The sequence below is a fragment of the Notechis scutatus genome, chromosome Z, assembly GCF_049901735.1.
Source record: "Notechis scutatus isolate UNSWTSFEM ecotype Mainland chromosome Z, rNotScu1.2, whole genome shotgun sequence".
Lineage (NCBI taxonomy): Eukaryota > Metazoa > Chordata > Lepidosauria > Squamata > Elapidae > Notechis > Notechis scutatus.
The window spans coordinates 21,161,768-21,179,202 of record NC_142025.1 but is presented as its reverse complement, the minus strand read 5'-3'; the positions used below and the strand labels follow the sequence as shown (position 1 = coordinate 21,179,202).

The 17,435-nt window shown below is 35.8% G+C and overlaps 1 protein-coding gene across 3 annotated transcripts in view; it reads left to right on the top strand.

Moving 5' to 3' along the window:
- Positions 1-17,435, top strand: part of GPR158 (G protein-coupled receptor 158) — a 164,090-nt gene that overhangs the window by 92,440 nt on the left and 54,215 nt on the right. For 2 of the 3 annotated variants that reach the window (XR_015746078.1, XM_026672111.2), the window contains exons 4-5: positions 2,233-2,450; positions 16,239-16,307. Coding sequence is in view for 2 of the 3 variants with exons in the window: in XM_026672111.2 (XP_026527896.2) it covers positions 2,233-2,450; positions 16,239-16,307 (287 nt within the window). In the remaining variant the exon portion in view is untranslated. The remainder of the gene's footprint in view (positions 1-2,232; positions 2,451-16,238; positions 16,308-17,435) is intronic. The other variant, XM_087947965.1, reaches the window with a different exon arrangement.

Sequence of the window (17,435 nt, the reverse complement as noted above, 5' to 3'; positions counted from 1 at the left end):
ATGTATACACAGATCTTGCTACAATACCTTTCAGTATGTCTCTTTTTGTTGACAAAATAATACATTTCTATAGTATTTCTCAACTTCAACAACTTGAGGACTTCAATTCCAGAATTCCCAGAATGTCTCATCTGGCGCTGACTAGGGAATTCTGGGAGTTGGAATCCCCATTTCTTAAAGTTGCTGAGGTTGAAAATCATTGTAAAAGATTGTAATAAATTTAGAAGCCAAATTCTTGCAGAGGTCTTTTGGAAATTAGGCCAAAGGGTGCATAAAATTACATGGAAGACTGCAGGCTGACCTATTGTTGACTATTGTTAGATTTGTTTCCTCTTAATTTGGGAGGTTAGAACCTATGAAAACTTCTTAAAACATTAAAATGATTCAGAAATTATTTAGTTGGATTATTAAACTCTAAGACATTTTGATCAAAATAAATACACATAAAACTTTTTTCTGAATCAACTGTATCTCTAAAAAAATAAATGAATATGTAAGAACTGATCTGTAAGACATGGTCTCCCCAAATGAGAAATAATTTACACAAGGACTTTTCACTTTAGTTAAGAGATCATTGAGAAAGTTTCCTTCCAATCTTTCTAAAATATGCAAATAATTCTTCTTTCCCACATCATTCTTCATTTAAAAAAATCCCTTGCAAGTAAAAAAATTTCAGATATTTATGTGTGCAGTTTTCCATACATTCATTGCAATAGATATTCTTTAAAATGCTCTTTTATCATGAAAGTTGCATTTGGCATGTCATTTAGGGTGACATCTGTGTTATAAAATTTAATTCTAATAAACAATTATATTATTTGTAAACAAACAAATATTAAACTAAAGAATATCTGGGTAATGGCTGGTTTTGTAACAGATGACTAAAAACAAAAACAAAAAAAATCAAGGAGGCATTCACTGATGATGGTTGAATCTATTGGGATCTATTTTCACAACTGAACTGAAACTTATCAGATTGAGAAGCAGCACTTAAAATTTGTCTTGCTAGTTTATATCACAATAGTTTGCTCATGTGGAAGAGTTCCTGAAATATAATGTTTTACATTATCATCTATCTATATTGTATGTTGTCAAAGGTGAATTAATCAAGAAAGGTAGCTCTGCTAGCTGGTTTTCAAACTATAATATATGGCGTATATTTCAAGCTGCATCTATGTAATCGTGAATTTATATTTACGTATATTTATAAACATCTGCTGATCTTTTTAACTTTAAGAAAAGTATAAAGTAGTGCACTTAAAAATCTGAGTCAAGCCAATTTCTACAGCACTCTGAACTACAACTTCAAGTGATGAGTTATATATGTATGTAAGCTGTGACCAATCAAATCAGATGATCCCCAAATAAAGTTTATTTCAACAGACACCCTTTACAAAGATAGCTAGTGTTCTTCAAGTCTGTAGTACTCACATATAGTTGTCAAATTATTCAGACTCAGCTAAACAATTTAAATAAAGAACTTTGACAGATAATGTAAAATTAAAATTGAGCATACATTCATGAAGAAAGTAAGGGGAAGCTAACGGACCATGTCAAGTAACGTTATTAAGCAACTACTGATTTTTTAAAATCCTGTACATTATGAATAACAGTATGGAAAGGATATGAGATTATCTCAAGCCAATAGTCTAGTTAGATAATTTGGTTTGTAGATGTTAGGTCAGTACTTATTTCAGCACTGATGTAGAAGAAGTACTTTGAGCACAGGACCATGTGTCCTGTGTCATTAAACCAATTTTCTATTCTCTGAGTGAGACTCCCGAAAAGACACACTTATTTGAATGAGCATTTTCAGCAACTACATCTTTAATGCAACTGTTTAAAGCAGCTGTATTTTTTTTCAAGATTACATGGAAACCTGAATAAATGGAACTGCTTTAAAGAAGCTGCTGTCTATTCCAAAGTAATTATTTCAATTATTTTTCCATTAAAAATTTCCACATTAAAATTTCTCACCCCCCTGCTGCCTTTCTTCTCCATTTAAATAACCCCTGGACTTATGGCCCAAAAATGTAGCTTTCACAAGGAGGAAACTTGGATAATGATTTCTGATCTGAAGAGGTACGTGCATTTTTCAAATAATCTCTATAGTTATGGTCCATCAAATGCAAGAGTAGAAGCTGCTCATCAAGGCAGCCAGAATAACCTTTTGTTTTTCTAATACTTGAATATATACTCTTATCTTTTCTCTTCCATATCTGATACTTTTAGGGAAGGATGCTGACAGCCATTTTTCTAGAAGTGAGATGGCTGAGGATTTGTACACCTGCTTGCCCTGCAGGGAAGGATGTTCTGACTGTACAGATGATACTCCCTGCTATGCACAGGAGGACCACTATTTGCGACTTGCTATCATCTCCTTCCAAACTCTCTGTATGTTGTTGGACTTCATAAGCATGCTGGTGGTCTACCGTTTTCGCAAGGCAAAGGTAATTTTTTAAAAAAATCATCCTTCTCATTTTGTTTGTCATAAATAGCTTTACCAGGGAATTCTCTGTAACTTAATAAGTAAGACTTATTTATTATTTACTTAATAAGTAAGGCTGAATCAAATGGGCTATAGAGAGGGATCCTTTAGACAGATCAGGCATAGATCTGCTTCAAGGTATTTTAATACTTCAGATGTTCCTGGTGTAGAATGTCAGACCATTTACGCCTGCATTGATCCTTGATTGTTTACACAGACACAGCAGTAGGGTGTAAAGAAATTCTAGCCCTCACTATGATGGCTGAGCAATATAGTACAGAGTGTAGAGAGACATTTCCTAAGAGAAAGTATTGCATTCTCACTAGGCAGATGCAAGGCTGAGCTCAAAATGTAGCAATCAGTTCTCTGGCTGTACATCCAGTTCCTCTGTGCAATTTTTATTCTATGTTGAATGATGTTGGGTTGGTCCACACAGAATTTAGGTATCATTTTGAATTCCCAACTCTTATTTCCAGCAGGAAAACCTGGGATGCTGTTGAAAGATCTTGTTGGGACATTTCACTTTTACATTGGTTTTGCTTAACTATTACAATTGGGACCTGCAGCTCCATCCTTAATGACATGGTCCTTAAGCAAGGCACCGTGAGACTGTGATGGACTTATGATCTCACTTCCGCTGTATTTGTTAAATAAGACATCACATGACCATGAGTTGCGATTTTACTGTTAACGTCTTCATTAACTGTTTGTTAGAAGCTATATGTGAAGCACACAAATGTCGCAGTGGTTATAAATGCAATAGCTGTCAAGACTCAGTCATTCCCCTCATTGTCGTAACAAGAAGAAGAAGAAGAAGAAGAAGAAGAAGAAGAAGAAGAAGAAGAAGAAGAAGAAGAAGAAGAAGAAGAAGAAGAAGAAGAAGAAGAAGAAGAAGAAGAAGAAGAAGAAGAAGAAGAAGAAGAAGAAGAAGAAGAAGAAGAAGAAGAAGAAGAAGAAGAAGAAGAAGAAGAAGAAGAAGAAGAAGAAGAAGAAGAAGAAGAAGAAGAAGAAGAAGAAGAAGAAGAAGAAGAAGAAGAAGAAGAAGAAGAAGAAGAAGAACTCTCCTTAGAATAGTGCAATGATATTTTAGTACTACCGGTAGAAATAAAGGCAAAGTTACTTTTCATAAAGTCATTTTTTCAGCATCATTGTAACTTCAAATGATTGCTAAATGGAGCAGATATTAAGTGAGGACTATCTGTTTGATAGCAAACCATGTTACCTAATCCTGCTAACAAATAGCATGGCAATTATTTTATAGCTGGGGATAGAAAAATGAAAGTATTGATTTCATTGACATTGTTAGCAAGTGTCCCATGGGACTTCATTTGTCCCACTGCATGGAGAAAGGAAGAATTTAAAATTGTATCAGGATGTAGGCACAAACTGCAGACAGAACTGAGTCAGGACTGAGATACTGGAAATCTGGTCAAAAGGGAAATAAGAACCAAATAAAAAGATAGTATTCAGAAGCAGTTGTTAGGAGTATACGATATTTGATTTACTCTATAGTTGTCAGTATATAATTATATTCATGGTGGTATTTGTTATCTTTTATTCTCTTTTTATTATTTTATGTCATTGACCAAATAAATAAATAAATAAATGGAAATGTCCATGCAATCATTAAGAAGAGGCTTCATCTTTATACATGAATAAATGTTTATAACATACAATGCAATAGTGGTGAATATCTGTAGTTTGGGTGTACAGTGAGGGTTTGTTCTTTGACTTGTGGGCTGGTTCCTGAAGGCTTTGTTACCAGGCTAGGTAACATCTAGAAATGTTAGTGGAATTTAGAGAGGTCAGTGTCAGTGTTCTTCTGTTTATCCTTAATCTCTACTCACACCAACACCACACAACACCAGTTCAATTGGAGCAACACAAAAATTATCAGTCACACTATGACCTGTGAAGCTTGTGAGTTCACTGAAGCCTGGCACTCCACAAGCAATTCCATCAATAGGCATATCAGCCTACAACCAGCCTATGAACCCCTCAGAATCCAAATCAACTGCACAGCCAACCAGAGACAGCACTGACCCTCGGTCAACCCATGCAACCCCCCACACACACACACACACTAGCAGTTCACCTCCCAATGATCCTGACCTGATGTAATCTCTTTATCACAAGATCCACCATAAGACTCATAGCTGACTCACAGCTGACTCATTCACAAGACCCTCACTTGACATACCCATACCTGAAACCCTTATAAACAGAAGAACCCTGACACTGACATCCCCTAAACTCCACTGAAGATGTTACTTAGCTTGGTAACAAAGCGTTTGGAAAACACCCTGCAAGTTCAAACCCTCAACATACAGTACATTCTCACATAATACTGTGTCACAAGCCTCACTCCAAATGACAATTTACTGGTGTCTAGGGTAAGTGTGTGTGTATGTGTGATTGCACCAGACTGAATGAACTGGCCTTTAAAATAATTTCCAAGTTTATTCAATACAACCAGCAAAATCAAATGCACATTAAATACTTGAATCCAACTGCTAAAATTAATAGCTGCAATCACCTCTTACTATAAATAGACAGTCATTTCTATTTAGCCTTCCGAAGCAATAATTGCACAATCAACTGAATCTATCAGATTCTGTACTGGATGACTTCCTGTCAATTTCCTCAATTAAGAGCCTGGCAGGAAACCTTATGGCTGGCTTGAACAATTTTGCTGCCTCCTTCTCTGCTCCCATCCCTTTATGGCAGATCTTTGGTATTTGACAAGTGCTTGCTACAATTGTGATATGTTGCAGAACTGGTTGCTGACATAATTCCATTCCCCCCAAAAGCATCTATTTAATACCCTGATGGTACCTTACCAAGAAAGGTCTATTCTAACTCTACACAAATTTTTATATGTAACATGTCCTGGGAGCTCCCTGGACCGAGCAGGTTCAACTGCCTACATTTTAGAAATAAACCTAAATTTCTGCAGATGTTTCTAACAAAAGAAATGTGCAGTATATTTTGAAATATGGCTTGGGGAAAGGATATAATGAAGCATGCTTTTTCCCATGAGATGAAACATTGGCTTAGTTTAGATATTTGTGAGGAATTGAATATGATTATAAATTTGTTTCTTCTTTCACATTTTTAAACTATAATTCTCCAATGAGCTAAAATAAAACAAGAATGGGTAAAGCAATGAAAGTGAAATCAAAGTACAAGTAGCTATAAATACAAAGCCTAAAAGTGGAAAATGAAATATCTAAGATGAAAAAAGAAAATATATGTATGTGGGCCTTAATAAGCTTGTACTAGGATAGCAGTTCTCAAAGTATAGCCTGGGAACCCATATTTTGGGGTTCTATGGAGTCAAATATTTTGAAATTTCTCAGTTTTAATTTCTAATAAAATAGCTATGACCCACATAAACCAAAGCTCTTTTAAAATTGCAAACGGGTCCTGAGATCAAAATATTTGAGAAGCACTACACAAGAAAACGACTCTACAGCTTTTAACTCATGACTTTTGTTAAAGGAATTCAGAGAAGGAGTTTCATTATGACTTTTTTGTCTGGATAAGTAAATATGGTAGGAGACATTTCATAAAATCCTGTAAATGCTTCCCAGCAGTTCGCTAAAATTCATTTATTTATCCATGGATTGATTGGCTGTTCTTAGAGCTCACTTTAATGCTTTTTCAGGGCATTTCCTGAGGGCAAATAGGTTGTCCTATGCGAATCACACAAGAGTGTGTAGGTTTTATTCCAATTATTGAATAAGGTCAATGCAGCCTTTCTTACTTTTTTTTCCCAGGCCACCCAAGCAATATTATTATATTAAGTATTTAGTAACAAACAAACACTCTTGTGTTACAGTTTTAGTTGCAAAATTTTGTTTTGTACATGCAAGGATATAGCAAGTTTTTATAGGACTGATTGGAATTAGTTAGATTTTAGAGTCACGGTTTTAGAAATCTGGTATATTGATTTCATCATCACCATATTCAAATCAAATCAAAATCTTTATTTCAGTTATTGACCAGCATAACATTACACAATAAAACCAACAATTTGATTAGAATAACGTAGCCAACATCAGGAACACTGGGCTTGAATTAAAGTTCAATGAGATGACAAGCAAGACCAAATCTTTGCTCTGCTAAAACTATAACTCTTAGAACTAAAATAATCATTCTTATTAGTACTGATATTATAGTTCTGTAATTCTCATTAAATCTATACTTCTGGCTATAATCTGGTGGTTAGACCTAAGACACATAAGTACAGAAGAAAGTCTTACATTTACAATTCCCATAATTATGAAGTATCTCTTTCTCTAATATTATAGAGGATATTCAAGCAAATGTTGAGAGCTAGTTTGGCTTAGTGGTTAAAGCCTCAAACTCCCACCAAAGCTGGAGAATGAGTTCTAGTCCTGCTTTAGCTAGCTGGGTAATCTTGGTAATCACCTTCTTTCAGCCCAACTGACCTCATAGGGTAGTTATGGGAAAAATAAGGGGAAAAGAGTATAGTGGATATGTTTGTTCCCTTGAGTTATTTGTAAAAATAATAAAGAACAGAATAATAAAATAATCAGTAGTTTGAATGACATGGTGGCCTGTAGATATAAGAAAATATTAGCATACTATACAGTGGTGTGTTTCAAATTTTTTTACTAATAGTTCTGTGGATGTGGCGTGGGTTAGTCTGTGTGACCTGGCTTGGTGGGCGTGGCAGGGGAACGATTCTGTAAAATCCCCATTCCCTCCCACTCACGGGGGAAGGATACTGAAAAATCTCCATTCCCTCCCAATCCCACTAACCTGTTTTCCAGCTCCGTTCTCCTGGGCAGGACAACAAAAGAAGACCCAGCCGATCAGCTGGGACTCAGGAGGCGGAGAAGAGATGGGGGCGGGGCCAGTCAGAGGTGGGATTTGCCAGTTCTCCGAACTACTCAAAATGTCCACTATCGGTTCTCCAGAACTGGTCAGAACCTGCTGAATACCACCTCTGCGTCGATCCAAAAGAATGTCTCCAAAGTCTGGAAAAGACTCATTGACCTAATTTTCTGAATGGTGCAGGCACTAGCAAGATATAATAGCTATGATCACATATTTGACTTAACCCCTTACATAAAGTGTGAAGTTCCTTCGGCTCCTGGTGATAAATCCTGGTTCCAAAACATGGTCATTGGTAAAGTTTTCACAAGGTATATCTGGATAAGAAATGCTGTAAGGTTTGACATTCTATTCTAGCCCATAGGGTCTGTAGCAAGAGGGGCAACCTTAACAGTAGGATTGAAGTTCTAGCTTTTAACATGTTTGCATGTGTGACACACTAAAAAACAAACAAACCCTGCATTGGAGCTTCAATTGCTACATTGTGGCTGCCATTGATGTTTTAGATTTAGACCATGTTCCATGACCACTTTTCTAATACAGGTCTGAATCATCTTCAGCTGGCTATTAAAACACCAGGAAAACAGGGATGGAAAACTTATGGCCCAGACCTTGCTCAACTATAGCCTCTAATTTCTATATGTTGACTGCTGTGAAATGTAATTCAGTAATACATCTGGGTAACCATGAATTCTGTAATCATGAACTGAACTACTTGTAAGTTGGTTTCCTTTTGTTATTTTCTGTCTTAGATAACAGAATAGCTTTGTGACTGCAGAATTACATTATAAACATTAATACATATTGCCAACAGATTCAAGATAATGTTCAGAAGGTATACTTATGATCTAATCTAAATAGCAAAATTATGACCAAGAACATTTTGTACCAACTGACAAGTAATTAAATAGAAATGTTTCACACTGTTTTCAACAGAAGCGTCAATAACCAAGGTTAATATCCATACAAGCTGGAAAATGACTATAGCAAAGGCAGGGTTATTTCATAAAGAAAAAACACTTAATCCAAATCTCTGTGTCAAACCTTGAACAAAATAACATTAGGGCTGCACATAATTATCTAAATGCTTTTGTCATTCAGTTCTATTCAACAGTTTGATTCAAATTTTACATATTTACAATAGACCCGTTAAATAAGAGAGGTATAAGTTAGTTATTTATAACTTAAGACTGAATGATTTAAATGGCAAAAATGATTCAAATTAAAGTTTATAAGTAAAATGAGTTCCAAACTGGTGTTTAGATACAAGTGCTGGAAACTTTTGGAATCAGAGAAGTGCCCTTAGGCCATTGAATCCCAGTGCTTGCCCAGTATAGGAATCTCAATTAAAGTATTCATGACAGATTGTTGTCAGGCTCCTACATCTTCAGTGAAGGGAAATTACTATTCATTTGAACAATTGATTCTGCTAACATTCAATCTAAAGTGGTCTCTTTTTTTAAACTTAAATCCATTACACCATGGAAGGTCATCAGGAATCAAAGGTTTTCAGAGAGACCTTGATGTTTTCAGTGTACTTCACCAGCTAAACTTTATAGATCCATTATTAGTTTTCAATTTAGATAAATCTGTTACAATCATTTACAAGTTGTCTCCTAGCTGAATGATTCCAAAGTTTAATATGTGCGGTTACAATTGAAAATAGTTCTGGAAATTGCTCTTAATCAGCAGATAGGTAGCAAAACTTTTAATTGGGACAGAGGAATAAAGGCAGAGGTCTCCAAACTTGGCAACTGTAAGACTTGTGGACTTTAACTCCCAGAATTCTCCAGCCAGCATAGCTAGCTGAGGAATTCTAGGAGTTGAACTCCACAAGTCTTAAAGTTGCCAAGTTTGGGGACTCCTAATTAAAGGTATAGTATCAGAGGTGGTATTCAGCAGGTTCTGATCAGTTCTGGAGAACTGGTAGTGGAAATTTTGAATAGTTCGGAGAACTGGCAAATACCACCTCTGACTGGCCCCGCCCCCATCTCTGCCTCCCAAGTCCCAGATGATTGGCTGGGTCTTCTTTTGTTGCCTTGCACAGAAGAACGGAGCTGGGAAGCAGGTTAGTGGGGTGTGGAGGGAATGGGATTTTGCAGTACCCTTCCCCCAGGAGTGGGGTGGGAATGGGATTTTACAGTATCCTTCCCCTGCCATGCCAGTCCCACAATGCCATGCCAATCCCACAAAGCCACACCACTCTCACCAAGCCATGCCCACAGAACCAGTAATAATTTTTTTAAAATCCCACCGCTGGATCTACCTTCCTTTTGAAGTTAAATAAGTGGTAAGTGAACAAATGTCCTTTACAGTTACCCAATCTTTGAAATTAACTTCCAGTAAGATGCCTAAAACTAAATCAAATGTCTTTCTTTGTCACTCTTTTTATTTGACTGAGCTTTTCATGCATGTCAACTAGCAAGGTATTCTTTTAAAAAACTGAACGTTTTTATTGCTACTTTTATTGTTGTATTTTACTCCTCTCCTTGTTTTATTTTCATTGTTATTTATAGTTTTGTCCTTTCTTTTATTTATTGTTATTTTCTAAACTGCTCTGAAAGGTTGTTAGCTGAAGCACAGCTTATACCATTTCAGTAAATAAAATAAACCAAACCTAGCACTGTCTGCAAAAATTTATATTGTAATTCCACACCTTTATTACAAAATTACCCTATGGCAATCAGTTTGCAACTTCTCTCTTTCTATTTCAGCCCATCTTCTTTTATATTTTGTGCTGCTTTTCTGACTCAAAATTAGCTTCTTAGGTTTAGTAAAAAGCAACTTAAGTTATATATAAAGAAGGGTTGGTTGTAATATTGAAGCATTGATTTTATAGATTTTAGCCTGGTCTACTATGTGATCTAGCTACACCTTTAGTTTTACTCACTAAGCCCTGTTTAAACAAAGTCTGTGGTTTAGTGTAATATGTGAACCCTTTTTCTATATGCAGGATTAAACAAAAAGTAAGGGCTTCTAAATTCTTCCTCTGCTTACTACTTTAGATCTTCCTACATAAATTACTTTTACCAAGTTATTTCCAGAACTCAAGGTCAGAAGAAAATCCTTCAGCTGAAAATGGAGGCATTTATTTATTTTTTATTTATTGTTAAGTTTTATAAGGATACCTAACTCAGCTGTGACTCTGGGCAGCAGTAATGCTGCTCTTCATTTTTATACAACTACAAGCTCAAACTCTTCCTTTTGATATAATTTAGGCATTGCTGTAATTTGAGCCAAGCTTTTACCCAAAAAATAAATAACAAAATACTGGTCTGTATTGTCATAGACTGACAGCTAACCATTATCTTTCAGAAGCTTCCATTGTTATTCCTTCTTTTTGAGAAAATAGTCTTATGAAATAATAAGTATTGAAATCCAGAGAGTTTACTTCAAAGTTAATTAACACTTCTATGTGAACAAATAATTTTCTTTTATTCTGGAGTAGGACTGGGATAGATATGAGAAGCTGAAATGCAATGAGTTCTCACTTAATACAAACCTGATAATAGGTATTAAATGTGTCAAGGATTTAGAAACCCAATTAAAATTGGCTGTTGTATCTATCCATGTGTTCTTGGGAAGTCATTCACCAATTTTCAAGCCAGCTAGATATCTAAGCCAAATGACAGTTCTCAAATTCAGAAAGTTCTAATTCTGGCAAGATTTAACCTCCCCCTCCCCAAAGATATCCTTGAGAAGAAACTAAACCTCATTTAAATGAGTATCCCATTTAAGACTTTGTCAGGATGAAGACGTCCTGAAATATTCATCCACAATTCTTTTATAATGCTCCTATTAGAGAAATGGTTGGTTTCAGTTAATAATGCTTCACCTCTTCAGGTGTATATACCACCATCGTGTATTTTATTTATGTTGCTTTTATCTGATCAGTATGGTCTTATTTCTGTTAAGTTTTTGTTTTACTATTTGTAAAATATATCTGTCATGCCCCTGGTGGAGACTGACTCTGAGGAAGAGGAAGAACAGCCAACAGGGAGTGGGAGTGTGGCTCCAGAGGTGGTGGAGGAGGCTGGGGAAGGGCAGAGGCCGGCTGAGCAGTCAGAGGAGGATCCAGGCCCATGCCCTATCCATCCTAGGTCACGCAGGGAGGAGAGGATCAGCGAAAAGTGAGGTCTACTCAAGAGGAGATTACCATGATCCTCCTCGTGGCTTGCAGCTGGGAGCTATGTATATAAGTTTGTAACTACGCAGTTAGAATTGCTGGAGTCAAAGTTTAGTGTTTACTTTGAAAGAGGTTTATCTTTGCTGGCATTCTTCCCATGGACTCTCCTCGGTTATTTTCCTGGAGTTTATGATTAGTTATCTTGGCTTGCTTCGGAACTCTCATCAATGCAGTTTGTTTTGGTTTTCTTTTTGCCTCATTATTTACTTTTGTGACTTTAAACTGTGCCTAATAAAACAGTGAAGTTAAGTTGAAGGTCTTACCAGACTTTAATATATGTTTTGGGTTTTGGATTATTTTGAGAGACTATGGGTCATCACAATATCACACCTTGACCATACTAGTTTATAATTATTGGGTTTTACCACAGTTTTATTTCCTGTGTCACACTTCATTTTCTTTCTGCTTCTGGGCTGAGAAGGATTTGTCTTATTTTCTTTAAAGTTAATATTGTCTGTTTATTCTTGAGTGTGTACTGATTTTCATAGACTTTAAGAAAATAATAGGTTTAGAAGTTACTTCTAAGAAGACGAGAACTTCAGAGAAATTCTCACAGACAGAACATAGTGATATTACATTTATTCAATTACAACTGGATGATTATCTCTCCAGCTGTCCTGAGCCTGTCTGGATACAGCATTTCAATTTAAATCCAAAAAGAAATCTTGGAAGGAAGTCCTTTAACTTTTCAGTAGTAGTACTGTAGTCAGTACTAGACAGAATCCTTTGTTGAGAAATATTCAGAGAAGAACAATCTCTTCTTCTTTCCTTGAATCCTTGAAGAGATTCAAAGAATTCACTCATCTAATTTGGTACATTGTTTGCAAAGATCCTGCAAAGCAGAAATGTCTTCAGAGAATGGGAAGCCAGAATGGCAGCATTGATCATTTTGTTGTGTCTGCCAATTTGAATTCTTCAAAAACCCACTCTCCATCCAAGGACGTCTGTGCTACAAAATCATTAAAAATTATACCTAGCAATCAGATCTATATAAACCAGATTTTCATTGCTTTCTGTTCCTTGCTGTCTGACGTCTGAAAGCCACAAAGTAATACAACAATAGTGTTGTCTACTAACATTTATAATGGGTTTGTGCAAGACGTTTGAGGAAGTCCAGGTCAGAAAATAGACTGCTCAACTCTAGCTAGTACTATACTTTATTTACAGCTCTAGTAAGATAATCTTGAAAGCCTGACTAAAGTTTTTCCTTCCCTTCCTCCCTGCATCCTTTTTATACTCTAGTGCAGTGTTCCTCAACCTGGCTGGGAAGTTCTGGGAGTTAAAGTCCAGACATATTAAACTTGGCAAGATTTAGTAACATTGTTCTAATGAATTAGAAAGGCATGATTATTATTCTTTTTCTTACACCTTAATTTTGTCCCAAGCTTAAAATAAGCTTTTTCTCATCTATTCCCTTGCTTTTCCAATGCTTTTCCTCCTTGGCTTTTTCCAATTTGAAATCAATATCCCCACCACTGATTTTCCATAACAATACATACATTTGAACCATTAAAAGTATTTATGCCAATCTATTCCTAACTGCATTATTATATGTATAGAACATGCACAGTCCTTAATGGTTTTCTTCTACCATATGTGCAACCATTTGTCAAGACAATATGGAAATATTTTGACAATTCTGGCAAGCTTCATTGCACTGATGAAGCTGCTTGGTTTGTCAGCCTTTGGGAAATGGCAATGCCCAAAGACAGCTGCAGCATTTCGACAAAGATATATTTAATGATTCTCCTGGGTGGAAGAAATGCAGATTTCTTCCTAGCACAAGAAGCTGTTAAGCAGTCCTAGCAGAAATAACTGGCTTACAACATGAGTGCATAACCCTTGGGGAGCAACCATTCCGTTTCTATTTCTCCTCCATCACCATTGCTTTCTACACTGAATTAGTCAATGCTGATTGCTCTGATGATGTAGGAGAAAGGCAGTGCAAGAGAAGCCATAGAAATAGCTTTTTATGTTTGTAATTCAGTACTCCATACCTCAACATTCTGCAAGCCAAAATGGCGGAAAGAATTAAAGGAGATGCCAGAGAGGGAATTGTACATCCTAAAGCAACCTTTCCTTTTAGCTTATTCATGATGATTTTTCAATAAAGCAAGGTAATCAGTTATTGAAAATTGATCTACATTTATAGTTGCAGTACTTCCATTATGGCATCACCCTCTGAATGCATGTCATCATTCAAATTTCTGCAATGAAAAAATGGATCTTTGTTCCTAAATGGTTCTAAAACTCAGCATGCACTGGTATCAAATAGCCCCTCAGTTATAAGTGTCTAAACCCTGGGCATGCAGTAACTATAATTAATCACACAAATGTTATTTGGTTAGATATTTTTTCTGGATTGAGAGCATCTTCATTCATGGGGCTGGTGTATCTTAGAGGATGTGTGTGTTTCTTTGCAATGAATATTACATATAGTAATAACATCAGTATTGATATTTATTGTCTAGCCAACGTTTGTGCAATAACTTTCACTTGTATTAATTATGAAGGCACAACCAAATACTATGTTCTGATATAATGGTCAAAGACTGTAATAGAGTTTGCCTAACTGTGTTTTGAAATGATTCATAGTCAGTGGACTTTATTTCTCTGTTGGTTATTAGATTTTCTACTTTGCCTTTCGTTTTTGTTTTTTCAACAATCAGGGTGGTTTAGAAATATAAAACATGGACCAAAACAACTTTGACAAATCAAGATTTGGTTTAAAATTAAATACAGAAAAATATTAACTAGAAAATCCTGGCATAAAATAAGTGCTTTAACATTTTCTTAAATATTGGGAGGTCAAAACTATGGTCCTAAAAGTGCATTCGGTAATCTGGAAGCCACAAAGGAGAAAATCCTTGTGGAAGATGGGTACCTCCTGGCATCAGGAAATCTTCAGAAGGACTTTTTCTTCGGGTCTAAATAGCTGAGGAAGTTCATAGCAGGAGCAGTTCCATAGACAGTCAGACACCATTTCTGCTCCTTGAACATTGTTTAACTGGATAGCCACTGATTTTTTTTTTTTACCAACCATAACTTCCAGACACTTTTTAAACATAGACCCATGTATCACTCATGAGGTTGAGTCACAGGAGGTTGCAACTGCAGGGCCATATTAAGACCAACTGCTGCCCTAAGTACAGCCCAGTAATGGTGCCCCTTGGCAGAACTGAAACTCTACACCATGAGATGGAAACAAATGTAATATTTGTTGATACCATCAAACAAAACTTTTAAACTTTAGTCATTCATCATGCCAAAGGTAACATTTTTAACAATGCAGATTAAAGTTGAATATAGCAGGGAAGGACAATTACCAAGAAAAAAAATCAAGTAAAGTCAAGTGTGGTAGTGAAAGAGTTAAGGGGAAATGGGTAGGGGGGAAATTCTGTGGTGTCCCTCTTTCCTTGCTGCCCTCAGCATATGCTTCTGTTGCTTAATGGTTAATTCAGGGCTGGATAGCTGTTGCTGGAAATAGTAGTGTAACACACTAAGGTAATTGTACAGACACATTCCTTCCCATGGCTGTTTTTTTGACAATTTAGTGGCAGGTGGAAATCAAGAATCACTCCAAACTGCAAACATGTTCCTCATGGAAAATATGCTCCCATAAAAGCAGGACTCAGATTATTCCAAGGGCCAACTTTTCTTTACCAACAGCACCTCTACCTTGTCTGGATTACTTTCATCCACCACCACCCGCATCCATCTCATTATTGAAATTGCGTGATATTTAAGAATACCGATTGCTTTCTTGCACTTGCAAGATAAAGAGCAGAAGATCTGAGTATTGCCAGCATCTGGATAATTCTCCTTTCCAAAGTTCCTGATGGCCTCTCTCAGAAGTTTGATGTTAATGTCCAATTGTATTTACTGTCTGATAGTTAATGTGTTATTTATATGATTACTATAGTGGGATGTTGAAACAATAGTTTAAAAGCTCTGTTTAAACTCTGTAAATTCTGTCATGTCAATTAAGGATCTTTAATTGCCCCAAATGTTAATGAGATAATTAATGTGTTGCATTTAGCATTAAAATAATCAGAAGATATACAAGTTGACATGGAAAGTGAGAAATGAAACTCGAACATATCTGCAGTGCAAATTTCAGGAATACTTCTAAAGTGTACTGTATGTAGCATTATAATTCCTAATCAAAAGAGTGGGATATGTCCTGGAAAAACAACAACTACCATTTCTTCTAGGATACTGATGTTCATTACAGAAATTCAAGCAATAGGGAATGGATAACCCATATTGACTTTGAATAGTTTGGGGAGAAATTGTTACTTCTGCATCATTTTGAATTGTAAATGTGATGTCTATCTGAGGAGACTTAGCGTTAATTAAGAAAACTACTTAAAATAGAATCTACCAATTTATGCTGGATTTTATTGCCAGGATATTAGTATAGTTACTGCTACAAGCATAAACAAATTAAAGAGAAAATAAGTCCCAGAGTGAGGAACATAGTTATAAGCAAACATAGTGCGACTGAAAGTAGTTTACATATCAATACTCACTTCTGGATTAATTGAAATGGAAATTGGATTGCAGGATAGGTACCAAAAATTATAAAGTATATTGAATATGTGGTGTGGTCTATCAGTATAATATTGGATTATGGACATTTGGATTTATCTAATGTAAGTACAGGAAGTAAAGCTTTAAATTCTTGTGTCTGCTTTCTAGAGCATCAGGGCATCAGGACTTATTCTATTGGAGACTATCCTATTTGGATCACTGCTTCTTTATTTTCCGGTGAGTTGTGCTATTATTTCATTTATTTATTTAAAATATTTATAGTACCACACAAAAGAGTGTTATACCAAGTGACAATACATTGGAAAACAACAACAGCAACCAAAAAAAAAAAAAAAAAAACACAGTTAAAGCAATATAAACTGAATTTATTTTCATAGCATTTTATTTCTTCCTCTTTTATATTCTATTCTTAAAGTACTAAAGACAGGACATTAAGCTATACATCTGACTCACTACTTGTCCTTCCAATATTTCACAGATTAAAATTTGAAGTACTTTTGTTCACTTATCTCCTCACCCAAAAGTTTGCTGTCTGAGTATTTTTCCTTTATATAATATTAAAGACTTCTGTATCTTCTCTGTCTTCCCAATCCATTATCCACAACAGTAACTCCTTCTGGAATCACTGATTTTTTAATGGTTCTGAAGAACAAAGACTTATTACTAAATGAGACAGTGGCAAATATTTTTAAACAAAAAAAATATTATCAGGGATAGGGAAAATACTTGCAACACAGAGAAGTTGGCACATCCAAACAGTCTACCATGTACCATCATGATCATTTGGTAAAAATTCCATTTAGAATTGAATGTAAACATGTGGATATGATGCCCCAAAATATTGGCATAATGCTAACTTTGAAATTGTGGTCTAGAATGATTGTGTAAACATTTCATTGGAATTTTGAATTTAGTTGGCCTGACATTTAGAACATAGCAGTTCTGGTTAGAAATTGTTGAAAATATTTGTAGCTCAGGTTGTAGGTTTTGGTAGGTGTCTGTTCTCTGAGCTCGCTGTTTAGCTCCTGAACATTTCATTACCAAACTAGGTAATATCTTTGACAGGGTTTTGGGGTGTCTTATTTGCTTGTCCTGGGTGTTTGGTTGGTCTTGTGATTGGTTGAATCACAGGACTGATTGGGTCACAAGGTGATTGAATCACAAGAATGGTTGAATCACAAGACTGTTTCTGGTCTTATGACCTTGTGATTTCTGATTGATTGCTGTCAGGTGGAGAATTCAGTTGATGAGAGAGTGATCAGTTCTGTCATCTGTTGATGGTTTGGATAGCCCACTTCCTTATTGGTTCATACACTGGTTCTATTTATCACAGTGTCAAGATCA